At 38.4% G+C, this 12,490-nt stretch overlaps 1 protein-coding gene across 4 annotated transcripts in view; it reads right to left on the bottom strand.

Moving 5' to 3' along the window:
• The window catches only part of ADGRG6 (adhesion G protein-coupled receptor G6), a 100,338-nt gene that overhangs the window by 51,956 nt on the left and 35,892 nt on the right, over positions 1-12,490 (bottom strand). For 3 of the 4 annotated variants that reach the window (XM_081905137.1, XM_081905136.1, XM_081905139.1), the window contains exons 4-6: positions 10,310-10,930; positions 5,348-5,416; positions 3,968-4,048 (exon numbers count right to left, since the gene is read on the bottom strand). In XM_081905137.1, coding sequence (XP_081761263.1) covers positions 3,968-4,048; positions 5,348-5,416; positions 10,310-10,930 — 771 coding nt within the window. The remainder of the gene's footprint in view (positions 1-3,967; positions 4,049-5,347; positions 5,417-10,309; positions 10,931-12,490) is intronic. The other variant, XM_081905138.1, reaches the window with a different exon arrangement.

Raw genomic sequence — 12,490 nt, forward strand, 5'->3', positions numbered from 1 at the left:
GTTAATAGATCAGTATGATAAGGGAATGCATTTATTATATAGCCAGCTTGTGTTTTATCCAAAATTTGCTGTGTGGCTAACACAGCAGTACTTTTCAACTTGGCATACAGCATATCAGAAGTACTTATTTGCAAATGCATGGAAGGCTGAATCACAGGTATTTCTAATGAAGTCAAAGGAAAATAAAGTGGAGATTCATCGTTCATGGACACACTTATGTTAAGAGAAAGGTCTCTTTTTGTTTCCAGTGGAAATGTTCTTTCCATACTTTCTGAAATCCTTGACGAGAGTATCGGAACAACTGAACTATGCTTCTCTCTATTCTTTTCTGACACAGAAGTGTTTATTTGTTCAGTTCCATGGTCCACTGTGCTATTATTAGGGGTAGTTTGCATGGTGATGTCATCTGTTTCTGTGGCAGGCAGTAACACTCCTTCTGTTAGGGAAGAAACTGACTGGCTGAAGAAGAGCTGCCACCTTTCTGTAGAGTCCTCAGAAGACACTAGAGGATCTTTTCCCAAAATCCAATTATCTACATATTGTATTGGACGACTGAAGTCACCAGGCTTCCAGGACTTACTGATTTTATCCATCCGTTTAGAATCAATTGTGGGAAGAGTCATGTCATTATGTGGTTTATCAGGTTCACTGTTTTCTACATGTCCAGATCCTGGAAGCTTATTTTCCAAGGAAATTAAGGAAAGAGACATGGAGTTGGTATAAGCAAGAAATGTATCTGGGAGTTCAAATTCATCTTCTGGAGAAGAGGCCTCTACCACCTCCTCTTCAGTTAGAGGTCTAAATAAACCACCTTTTAAAGAAGCAGTGTTGAAAGTTCCATGATACAATGATGAAACAAAAACAGTCTGTTGAATTTCTGAGTGTGTGTCTCTTTTTGGTAAAACAGCTGATAAACTTTGCAATTCTGTACTGTATTCTGCTGGCAGGAAAACTTCTGTTGGATGAATTATGGGCACAACATCTGGAAACCAGGCTTTCATGTTTTGTAAGGAGCCAGAGGGATTTGCACTCTGTTTAAAAACTTGTTTTTTAAAATGTACTGAATTATAGTCTTTGATGTAATTAAATTTTGTAGGCTGTAGTTCACCAAAAATATAAAACCCATTTCTAATAGAATCCTCTTGTAGAATTCTCTTTGTGGGCTCCAGGTAGACATTTCCAAGTGACCTTTTTTCTAGTAAGTCTACCTTTGTTTCTTGAAATAATTGCATACGGTGTGTATAAGAAGACTGGACAGAAATAGATGGAAGCATTTCTTCTGAAATATCAGAAACAGCTTGATTGTATGTTGCAACTTCACTCAAAGACTGTAAGAAATTGTAAGCATATTTATAAGCAGAAGAGAATGTGTAGCTATTTGTTGATAACAACCACTGAGTATCCTCTGTGGGTTGATGAAAAATACTCTTGCTCAGAGAAGGAAATAAGGAATCTGATTTGGGATCTTCTAACTGAGGTGTCCAAGTCCATATTGGCTCTCTGTCAACACTTTCACTCTGTTGAAGAGGAAGTACCATGTTCCTGATATGATCAAGAGGGATAGTTGGTATTTCTCTTTGGTTACTACTCTCAATTAGCAAACTTTTAGAATGCCCTGAAACGTTATTAAAGATGGAGTACTTCAAGGAAGAATTATCGTCTATGTTTACTTGTTCTGTAAAAGGACCCAATATATTCACTTGAGATATCGACTGCTCCTCAGGAGCAGATGATGTGACCTCTGGTGTTGTTGGGATAAAATAATTGGGTGCATTTTCTCTCTCTGGATTTTGTTCAATTGATGCAGATTTACTGGCATGAAGAGGCCTCTGTTTCACAGGCCATACTATTGGAGTTGAAATAATTCCTATGTTTTTGACGCCTCTGATCTTAGAATCTTCCTGCCCTTGTAGTATTGGCTGAGAGGAATCAGCTGAACTTCTCTTGACTCTGAAGACCACTGCAGCAGGAGCTTTCATTGCCTGCAGGTCTGTATATAGTAAGCCATAAGGTTAAAAGATCAAAAGGGTTACTTATGAAAATGAATTACCTCTCCCTCAGATCAGGCTTAGAGACTGAATAAACAGAGGAACTCTCTCTTAATTTAGTGGGAACTGCACTGATGTATACCAACTTTGAGTCTCCTCTGATATTCAGACATCAAAAACATAAAAGGGGTATTGAATAGTTACTCTGCTCACTGTAAATATCAGCAATTCTCACTGACCTAAATCATTCAATAACATTCATAACTTGGCCCTATGGTTTTTTAAGGATGAGTTATAAACAACCATCACCTGCACAAGAATAGCTGTATTCTAACAAATATACATTTGTTAAAAACATAAAATCAAATTAAAACAGATTTCTTTGCATAGGTTTATGAGGTTTCATGAAGGGGGAAGTACAGGACAGTTAATTATCACAGTCTACTTGATAGAAATGTTAGAATTCAAAAGCAACAAGCATTTATTATCAAGAGAACCCACGTTAATCTGCTATCTCCTGATAATTTTTGTCTCCTCAGAACTGCTCAAGAAGTAGCATTTTAAAGGCAGCCCTTAGTAGTCTTTCATCATGAAATGACCATGGCTGATTTGATATCCTTGACCTTTATTAAGTTTGAGCACCCATTTTAGTTGATTTTTATCTGTTATTACTTTGCATTAATATGTTGGCATGTTTTTGTCATGCAACCTTTTTTACTGTCTCACCCATAGTTTTCTTTGCTACGTTTTGGTCCTTATTGCATATTTCAGATGTAAAGCCCACTGGCAGTCTCCACCTCATGCTCTATCCTGGTTCTTCTAGGTCTCAGCCTTCCACTTATTTCAACCCCTTGTCTTTCTCTAAATTTAGATTCTATCCCATCTTTTCTGACAGCTGAGAAATCCCTTCTAGCATATAACAATGATAAAGAGGCAAACCCTGATCGTACTAATCTTTAAAAGGTGTTGCATCTTGTAAAACAGCCTTTGCTTTTATGTTGATTTATATTGTTTTTACATATTTATTCCTAAATTGTTTTGCATTTTATTACTGCTGATTGTTTGTTTGTTTTTTACTTTCAAAGCAGTATGAAATGATATAAAAGTATTAGTTGCTCTTTCTTTATCTTAGAATGCTGCATACTCTGGATTTAGGACCTAGTTCACCAATGACACTTGACTCTTGGCCACAGTTCGCATTTAGAATCCTAAGATATGTGACATTTTCCATGCCTGTTGTACAAGTGAAATGATTCAAAAGAAAAGAAATGATTGGTTCTGATGGGATTTGCTTTGTTCCTAGTGCTTCTGCTTGAGTTAATGAACCTCACAAGCAGATCTGAACTGTTTTGACCCTTCAGTAACCATAAATGAAGCCCCTATGAGCAGAGTATAAAAGTGGCAGAATCTAATGTTGTAGGAGAGGATTCCAACACACCATGGGACTTCACCTTCCTCTTAACTCTGCTGGAGCTCTATATGTGCACCTCAGAATCTGGTTAGGGTTTCCTAACCACCCAAAGCAGATTTTGAGGGTGCACAGAGGGCTGCAGGGGAGAAGAGAGGAATGTGAAGTCATCTTGTTTAAGCATAAGTCCATTCCACTCTTGCACTGGCAGCACTAGATGCAAGTCACTGATCTTGACATGTAGCATTTGAAAATCAAGGGAACAACATGTTATAAATGTCTGAAATAGGAAATATATATACAGGAAATATGTTTAATTTCCCTTCTCCCACATTTTCACTAATTTGACACAAAGCAAATTCAGCAGTGCTTGATATAGCAGAATTAACCAGGATCATTTATATAAGATCTGACATATACAAGTATACTTAAAAGGCAATAAAATGTCTTACAGTGGAATCCTATACAAAAGTAAGTCCCACTGAGTTCAGTGGAGCTCACTCCAGACAAGTGGGTATAGGATTGCAGCTTCAGTCACATAACAAATGAAACATAACATTGAATTTCTTACCATAGTTTTGGTTATCAGTTCTATTAGTATCAGGCATGTTAGTGGTAACAGTGGGTGATGGAGTGGTGGAATTTACAGTAGCTGGTAACAAAGATGAGAAAGAAGTGAACTTGTATGGAACATGAATGTTAATAAGGTCATGGAATAATGCATGAAAACACGAACAGGGAATGAAGGGAATTGCTTCTTTAACTATTGAATGTTACACAATTCTCTCTCTCATACATACACACACACTCTCTTTGTTTAAAGTATAAATGAATTAAAGAGTCAGTATGGTTTCCTGATTAATGTGCCAGACTTGGGTTTATATACCAACTCAACCATGTATTTTCCAGATAATCTTGAACAACTTTCATTTGCTCACCTGTAAAATGGAAGTAACATAGATCTACCCCAAAGAGTTTTGTAAGGATGAATAAGATGAAGCCATTAAGGTAAGTAGGTGGCTATAAATCCCACACCCCAGTCTTAAACAGATTTACATTAAAAGTGTGTTAAGACTCAGGATGTAAACAGACACAATAACCAAGTGAACACTAGATCTGTCTTTTGCAAAATGTCATTTGCTGAAATAACAGCTGCAATATCAGCCCTTCTGTGGGTACACAAATTCTGAATCATCCTCTCTTAAGGCCTTTAAACAAGAACACTTGTTTACAAACAGCATAAAAATAGCCTCTACAGGGCATCCATGTAAGGATCTAATTAAATCTTCTAAGGTCTGGATAAAGAACAGAATTAAAATCGTAAATGGATATATTTGAAAAGGATACATTTTCAAAGTGTTGCTTGGGATTTCAGCTGTCTAATTCCCAATGGCATTCAGAAAAGCACCACACATAAAGATTCAAAGGTTACCACAAAGGAAACATTCAAAAAGTGATGCATTTTTGAGCCAACAGAAAGAAGAATATTCATAATAACTTGTCATTTTGAAACACTGGAACACAGAAACATTTTCATCAAAGCAACTAAAGACAGTACTACTTAAAATAATTTTTGGGGGGGGGGTGTGGAATATTCTTAAAAATCAACTCAATCCAGTACCTGAAAGTAATTCAAACCCAGTAACTTCAAATGAAAAAGGTGGAGATGGGGTGAAGATAAAGGAAGAAATGAAGCTAGCCTTCCTTTCTATAGAATCTGTTAGGTTTTAGAATAAAAAGATTTTATAGAAAGGGTGTTATCAAGTGAGTTGTTACATTCCTTTCACATATCCTATGTCCCTTATAGTCATTTTTCTGTTATGACTGTTTCTTCTCTCTGGTTACATTCCTTTTTGGCTTTAGCCTTTTAATCTATAAATGTTTAATTGAAAACAAACAAACAAAATATGGAGATATATTCCAAGTATACAAAATACTGTTGGGTTCTTACCTTGGCACAGGCTTCCCAGGTTTGCACAGCTAGTAGGTTCAATTGTAGGTAGGGGAATGAGATATGAACCTTTTTCAAAAGGGGAAAAAGAGGCACTGTAAGCAATAATTGTCTGTTATTGTGGCACTTTCCCTATGAAGAAAGTTAGAGGGTGTTTGCACATTTAATGAAGAAAAAAAGTTAGTAGATAGATTTATTTTATTTTGTGAAATTATATACTGCCCTATACCCACGTCTCAGGGCGGTTCAGAGAATAAAATCAGAACATAAAACCACAAATTAAACCACAATGTAAATTATGAATACGGGAAACATTGGACTGAAATATTTCTCTTCCTCTCCCATAATACTCACTTAATGAAAAGGATCGCCAGAAATTTTAGAGCACACAAAAGGAAACAGTATTTCTGGAAAGGGAGTGTAGCTTAAAATGTCCTAGTGGTTAGCCTAAGTTCATCATAACTCAGACATGAAGCTCAGTAGGTGACCTTAGACCAGACACAAATTTACTCAACAGTGTTGTTGTGAATATATAATGGCGGAGGCAACAGTCACATACAGTCACCCATCAGAGCCTGGAGAGGGTGATCCTAACAAAGAAAAGAAAAATAGAAAATCATTTTTCCATAGCCTCACCCTTCTAGAACATCCCCCTCCTCAGTGCTATATAGTACAAAAGGGCCTAGGTGTGTGGATGACTGCCTTTAATATAAGTGCTTCATTGAGAAATAGCAGAAGTAGTTTCTGGATAGTGGAAAAGGGCATCCCCATTTCTCCACCCTGAAACTTCCCTGTATAGCATGAGTTATTTTACGTCATGGCACATATGACACACCACTCCTAATGCTACGCCTACAGGAAGGAAAACCATTCTCTCTGCTCAGTTCAGAGTGGGTTTCGGGGAAAATATGTATTTTTCCAATCCCAACCCACCAAACCCCATTCCAATGTGTCTCCCAAATCTGCTTCTTATTAAAAAAAAATGGGAACCATGAGCACTATTCTCCTCATGGCTCTTAATGCTACAACACTGCTGCTGCTGCTGCTGCTGCTGCTGCATCAGCAGCATCTCAGGCTAGTAGAGGTCTCAATGCCACACCTCCCAATGATTGTTACTACTGCTATCAAGTAAGTCTGTATAGCGCAGGAAATTGAATGGTACTAGAGAGAGTTTTCAAAGGTCCTGAATTTCAGTTAAATTTGGGCTCATTTTAGAATAGATTTGTGAAGTGAGCCCTTGAGTCCCCTATTCATATTTCTGAATGCCCTACTCTGAGCCGTGATATCATCACTAATTACAATCTGCTAAATTACAACTCCTCTGAAATTCTTTTGAGGGAGAGTCTAAACACCACCTGAATGCAGTCTGAATGGCCCTACCATTAGGTAGAGTGACTGCCTCAGGCAGAATATGACAAGGGGCACAGAGTAACTGCAAGGTGTGGGAGAACATTGCTGTTTGCATGACATGGCCCACTCCTGCACCATCTATACAAGGCTGCTGTACTCAACTGTGATAGAGAACACTGTCCATCACCATGGTCAAAATAATATTGAACTGCCAATCCAGTGAGCCTCTGTCTCATGGATCCCCCTCTTGCCCTTTGCCTTAAGCAGCAAAATGTCTTGGGCAACGCCTGCCTAAGGAACACGGTCTTGGGGAATTCATGTCTAGTTTTCTCACTTGTAGGGTACTAACAAGTTATTTTTAGGTCAGTGAATAAGTCCACAAAAGCTAAATTAAAGCTACATAAATGACTAGGAATCAATTTCAAACAGCATACTAAACCAGGAGGAGACATTGCTCTCTCAGGAGGATTATATTTGTCAATATGTTAATACGCTTATGCGCATTAAGTCCATTAACCAGGAAAATCAGCAACTGTATGAGGAAATAAAAGCTGTTTGCTGATGAGTGAGATAATAGCAGTGACATTTATATGCAAATAGGAAAGTCCCTTTATTGTATGTCATATCATTGCAATGAATGGCACGGGATGGCTGTCTTTCTATAACCTTTTAAAAAAATGAATAATAAACACAGATAATCACTGTAATGCTGTTAATATTTAATATCTATTACATATGTTACCACCAGGGCTTTTTTCAGCCAAAAATCAATGGAACTCAGTTCCAGCATTTCTCAAGTGGGCACCATTGCCATTCTAAGAGAACAAGGGAGATGTTCATGGTGAGTTCCAGCACCTCTTTTTCTAGAAAAGTAGCCATGGTTATCATTTTTTTCCCCAAAGGGCACTTTTAAAATACATTATTAAATTTCCCCAACAAGATAAAGGGGAAATCCCTTGTGCATCTTCTCTAGTTAAGGCTCAGCCTTTCATTAGTACCTGTGCACAGGAAATTCATTTTGAAATGCAATAATGGAATCATGGCCATTCCTGTATTAATGTGGGTATTTTCTTACAGAAATTGTGTCAGGTTGAAATGGAACGGGATGTCCCATCACCACCAGATTCCCATGGCTCACTCTGATCACAATGTGTTAGACGGAGAGTAGAAGACACCTAACTGACACAATCAATTCTAAATCATTTGCAAAAAAACTGTGTGCAGGTATATGGAGCCGATTCATATCTCAGCTTATCATGTCACAATTTGATCATCTATTCAAGCCCAGTGCGGATACAAAGCATATCTGAAATGTATATTCACCAAAAATGTTATGTGAGAAATATATTTCACATACAATTGGGTTGCTGGCTTTTCTATTCCTATGATATCCTTCTACACCTTCTACTAAGTCAATTTTAGACATCTTAAATAATTTTATATTGGCTGCTATCTTCATCTCTCCATTCTTCATAATCATCTTTCTACTCCTTAGTAAAGGAATAAATCCACTGAAATTAATGGGCATGATTATCTTCAAGTATAGAATTAATAATAATAATAAAATAAAAAATAATTGTACTATTCCTGCATAGCACGGAAGTTGAACTAGATTACCCTTGGAGTATCTTCCAACTCTACTATTCTATTATTGTATAGTATTCCATGCCCTGTTCTGATCAACTCTCCAGCATTTTAGCACTAATGTTAGGTTCTCATACAGATACTATACTTTACCCCACATTCATCTGTCTATAGCTAGGTATCTTTTTAACCCCTTCCCTTTGTACACACATCTGTCTTGTAATCTCACAGCTAAATATCAAAAAAGGAATCCCTTTTCCTGCAGATTCCAACACAGTTGGCAGTGTTTATAGGGAACACAAGTGTACGAGCTCAAGCATACTGCTATTTTATTGTAAATAAAAACAACAGTGAAATTTATCATCTGACTGACAGAGAAAAGATTTGAGACTGGGCTGGGCAGGGGTGGGAGCAAACAAGCTTCATGCCCCTTCTGTGTTTTATGGTGCAATTGTGGAAGAGAAAGTTTCAATTGTAACTAAAATTGAAATAAAACTGCACTTTAGGGTTGAACAAAACACGTGGTGCAACTGTATGCACTTTAAACATGCTCATTCACATAGCAGTATTACACAAAAAGGAATATACCAGGGAGGAGAGTGAAACATTTCCTTTTCTGCAGTCCATATGACTGCAGTCCATTTTCCCCCTTCCCAATATCAAAGTCAGGTTGAGAAAAGCAGATTAAAAGCTATAGCAAGTGAAGACAGCAGAGGAGCAACTTTTGCTCCCCTGCTCTATGCACTCATTTGGGTGTAAAAAATAGACCCCCATTCATGCTTTTTATGTGAATGGGGAAAGTACATGTTAAAGATGCACACAACTGCTCTGTTGGGTAAAGTCACAATGCTTTGGTTATGACTCCCCTCCATGCTTGCTAAGATTTTTGTTATTATAGTAAGATCCCACCTTTCCTCCAGGGAGTTCAGTGTGCTGTACATGGTACTCCCTCTCCCCACGTTATCCTCAGAACAACCTTGTGAGATCAATTAGGCTGAGAGGTGGTGACTGGCCCAATATCATCTAGTGAGCTTTATAGCTGAGTGGGGATTTGAATACTGGTCTCCCAGGTCCTAGTCCGACACACTAGCCACTACACCCCACTTTCAGACCTTCGTTTTTCTTTATTATATCTTGTTTAGTTTAAGGACATGCATCTAGGGAGAGAGATTAGAGAATGGTTGGCATCCTTCTGTCTCAAGAGACAATGGAGTGTGCCTCTTAGGGTGACGTCAAACTGCTGTGTTAGCAGCACTGAAGTGACCTCCCCGGGGTGCAAACCCGGGCAATTTGTATGGACATCCGGGGCTGCCCAGATGACAAGACTGCCCCATTTATTTTCCTAAAGATATCTCATAAGGCAGTGGAGGTTTAGGATCAGACTTTTCCTTCTCCTGGATAGGCTACCTTCCTAGGTTAATGAAACCCATCTGCCCCTCACTTCCACCTACAGCATGTGCAGAAACTGCCTTCTTGGACCAATGGACCACCTATTGGTCTTGTCCGCTCCATCCACTGGACCCTGCCTTTGCGTGCATCCCTAACTCACCAAGGGTTTGAGACCCATTGGCTACCCTCACCTGGTTTAGCCAGCCAATTGAAGCTGTTCGTGTGGTGCGGCCGCTGTCATATGCTGACAGCTTCTAGGAACCACAAGTGAGAAATGAGTGCAGGATAGGGGCCAAAGGTGGACAAACTACATGACATGTCCCACACCAAAGGTAATACATTTATTCAGTCTGGCTTGTATAATACAGTCAAATGAACGCTATCATTTAGCAAATCTTGCTAGTCATCTTTTAAAATGCCTGAGCTCAATCTAGATATCACAATGTGACTCTGAATGCACCAAAGAACAAACATACCCAGAAGCAAAATACATATTTTATGAGATGAGTTGAAAAGCCTAGGAAAGGTGAGGTTTCCCTCTGGGAAACCAAGCTCACTTTCATCACAAACGCAGCTTCTTTCTGACATGTGACACCTTCACAGCTATGCCAGAGGAAAAATGAAATAAAAGATGCTTACCACAACTCAGGTTGTTCTCTGCTTTTAATGATGATGTTGGGATGCTCCAAAAGTCATTTTCCCAGTCTACAATGTTGCCCTTGACATCGCAGCTGAGGTTAAAGAGTGTCTGGGAGCTCATTGTAAAATTCCAAAGCCGGAAGTTGTAAATATCCCCATTGAGAGGATTTATATCATTTCTATTAGAGCCCAGAACCAACTTCCCATTACCAGGAATGACCTTCCCATGAGTATTTGAACAGGACACTGTTCTGTACGTGTGTTTGACACTGATACCTACAGTGCCTGAGAAGCTATCCCATATAATGCAAAGCTGCTCAAACGTTTCTGCAGAGAAGTGTCTATCAGGATTGGTGTCAAGTGCATCATCTAAAATACATTCGATGCCTGAGATAGATATGAAGTGGCCATTTTTTGTCCTCCCAAAACCAAGGAATTCTGTAGAAGAGTCACCATAGGAGAAAACCTTCCATTCACTGCTTTCACTGCTGTTCTCTTTTGCTTCAAAGCACAGTGTGAACTGATTCAATTCTGGTACTTGGATGGAATTTGCCACAGACACAGAATCAACACTCAGGGCTTGTGGGATGATAACTTTTTGATTCCTCAAAGACACAGCAACTAGAAAATGAAAAGAAAATTTGCTTCATTTAATATTATTGAAGCTCATGTTGACACATTTTCTCTTATTATAAATAACCAGCAAATGCATCAGATTAGAAGCATATTCAAAGTAATTTCAACAGCTACTATAATCAGCTACTAGGATATCTTAAATTGTGAATATAACATGGTAATTGGCTCCTATTCCTACAAAATTGCAAACCAATCATTTGCAAAACTACTTAGTATTTTTACCTGTTTATATTAGACCCGTGGTTCTCACAGAGGGGCAATTTGAGAATGTTTAGACCAAGTTAATGGCCTTTTAGGCTTCCTCCACGTGAATAGGAGTTCGGTTTTTGAATAATAATAATTATATGTCATGGGGGGCATCAGGATTTTAGAGATGCTTAGGTGGGGCAGGGCCAAAAAAAGGTTGGGAACCACTATATTAGACAATGAAGTAGACCAGTAACATGAAACAAGTTTTTGTTTTCCCTGAGTACTATTCCTGAAGGTTTGTTTTGAGTAACTGCTTTACACTGAATAAATGAATGTCATAGGTCTTTTTCAGAGTGTGCAGAGAGCTTTTAGCGAGTTAATTTGGAAATAAAAGGCCTTTGTTTCCAAACTTTAGAATTTAAGTTGAATAAATCTGTTTGCATTTCCTTAAAAACAAACATGCCATGTATTCTACATTCACAGGTCTTTGCATCTTTACTTAGAGGAGTAGAAACACCCATTCAATCCCTCACCATGTGGTCTGTAGGCTGCTACTCTGGGCAGAATGAAGGCAAGGGAAAGTTCAGTTCTCCAAGACTGGTTTGAGCTCTACTGCCTATAGCTGTATGATGTCTTTCCAGCACAGAACAATAACCTCAGCGCTGTGAACAAGGATGGCAGTTTAAATTATGAGCTGTAGAACTAGAAGGGAAAAGGTGACGAAATCTCCTCTCACTCATCTACCATGTTGAAGGGCATTTTGTTAGTATAGTTGCCCACTGGGTTAAACACTCAAGGTCTGTATGTCTGTTTCAGGAGTCCGGAAAAAAGAACACTACACTTAGTAGATTTGTAACAAATCTGAACAACTTTGTTCTATAACAGTGGCAACCTGGTGCTAACAGTGAGTTGCAACAATAGCTCACCAAGAGAGAAAGGGCAAAAATTGCATCACCAAGCAGGAAAAGGCAAGCATACCAGTGCCAGTATTAAGAGCAGGGTTTCCTCTTGTTCGCCTAATATGTCAGTATCTTAATCTGTTGGTACTTCTTCTATTGGCTACCATGCACAGAAAAATTGCTATACAGATATAAAAATATATATTTAAAAGTAGTTAATTCTGTTATTCACTAGCATTTCTGCCCATATTTCAATATAGTATTTTTATTTCAAATGTTCTGAGAAAGGACCATATTCCAACTTACCTTGAAAAGCTGCAAAGGACAATGAAATAGAAGCTAACAGGTACAAGATTAGGAGATTTACAGTATAAACATGCATGTCTATACAGAAGCAAGTTCCACTGAGCTCAATGGGCTTGCTTCCAAGTAAGGAACGCAATTACTTTAATAGTCT

The sequence above is a fragment of the Podarcis melisellensis genome (assembly GCF_964234715.1).
Source record: "Podarcis melisellensis genome assembly, chromosome: 3".
In the NCBI taxonomy this organism is placed as follows: Eukaryota; Metazoa; Chordata; class Lepidosauria; order Squamata; family Lacertidae; genus Podarcis; species Podarcis melisellensis.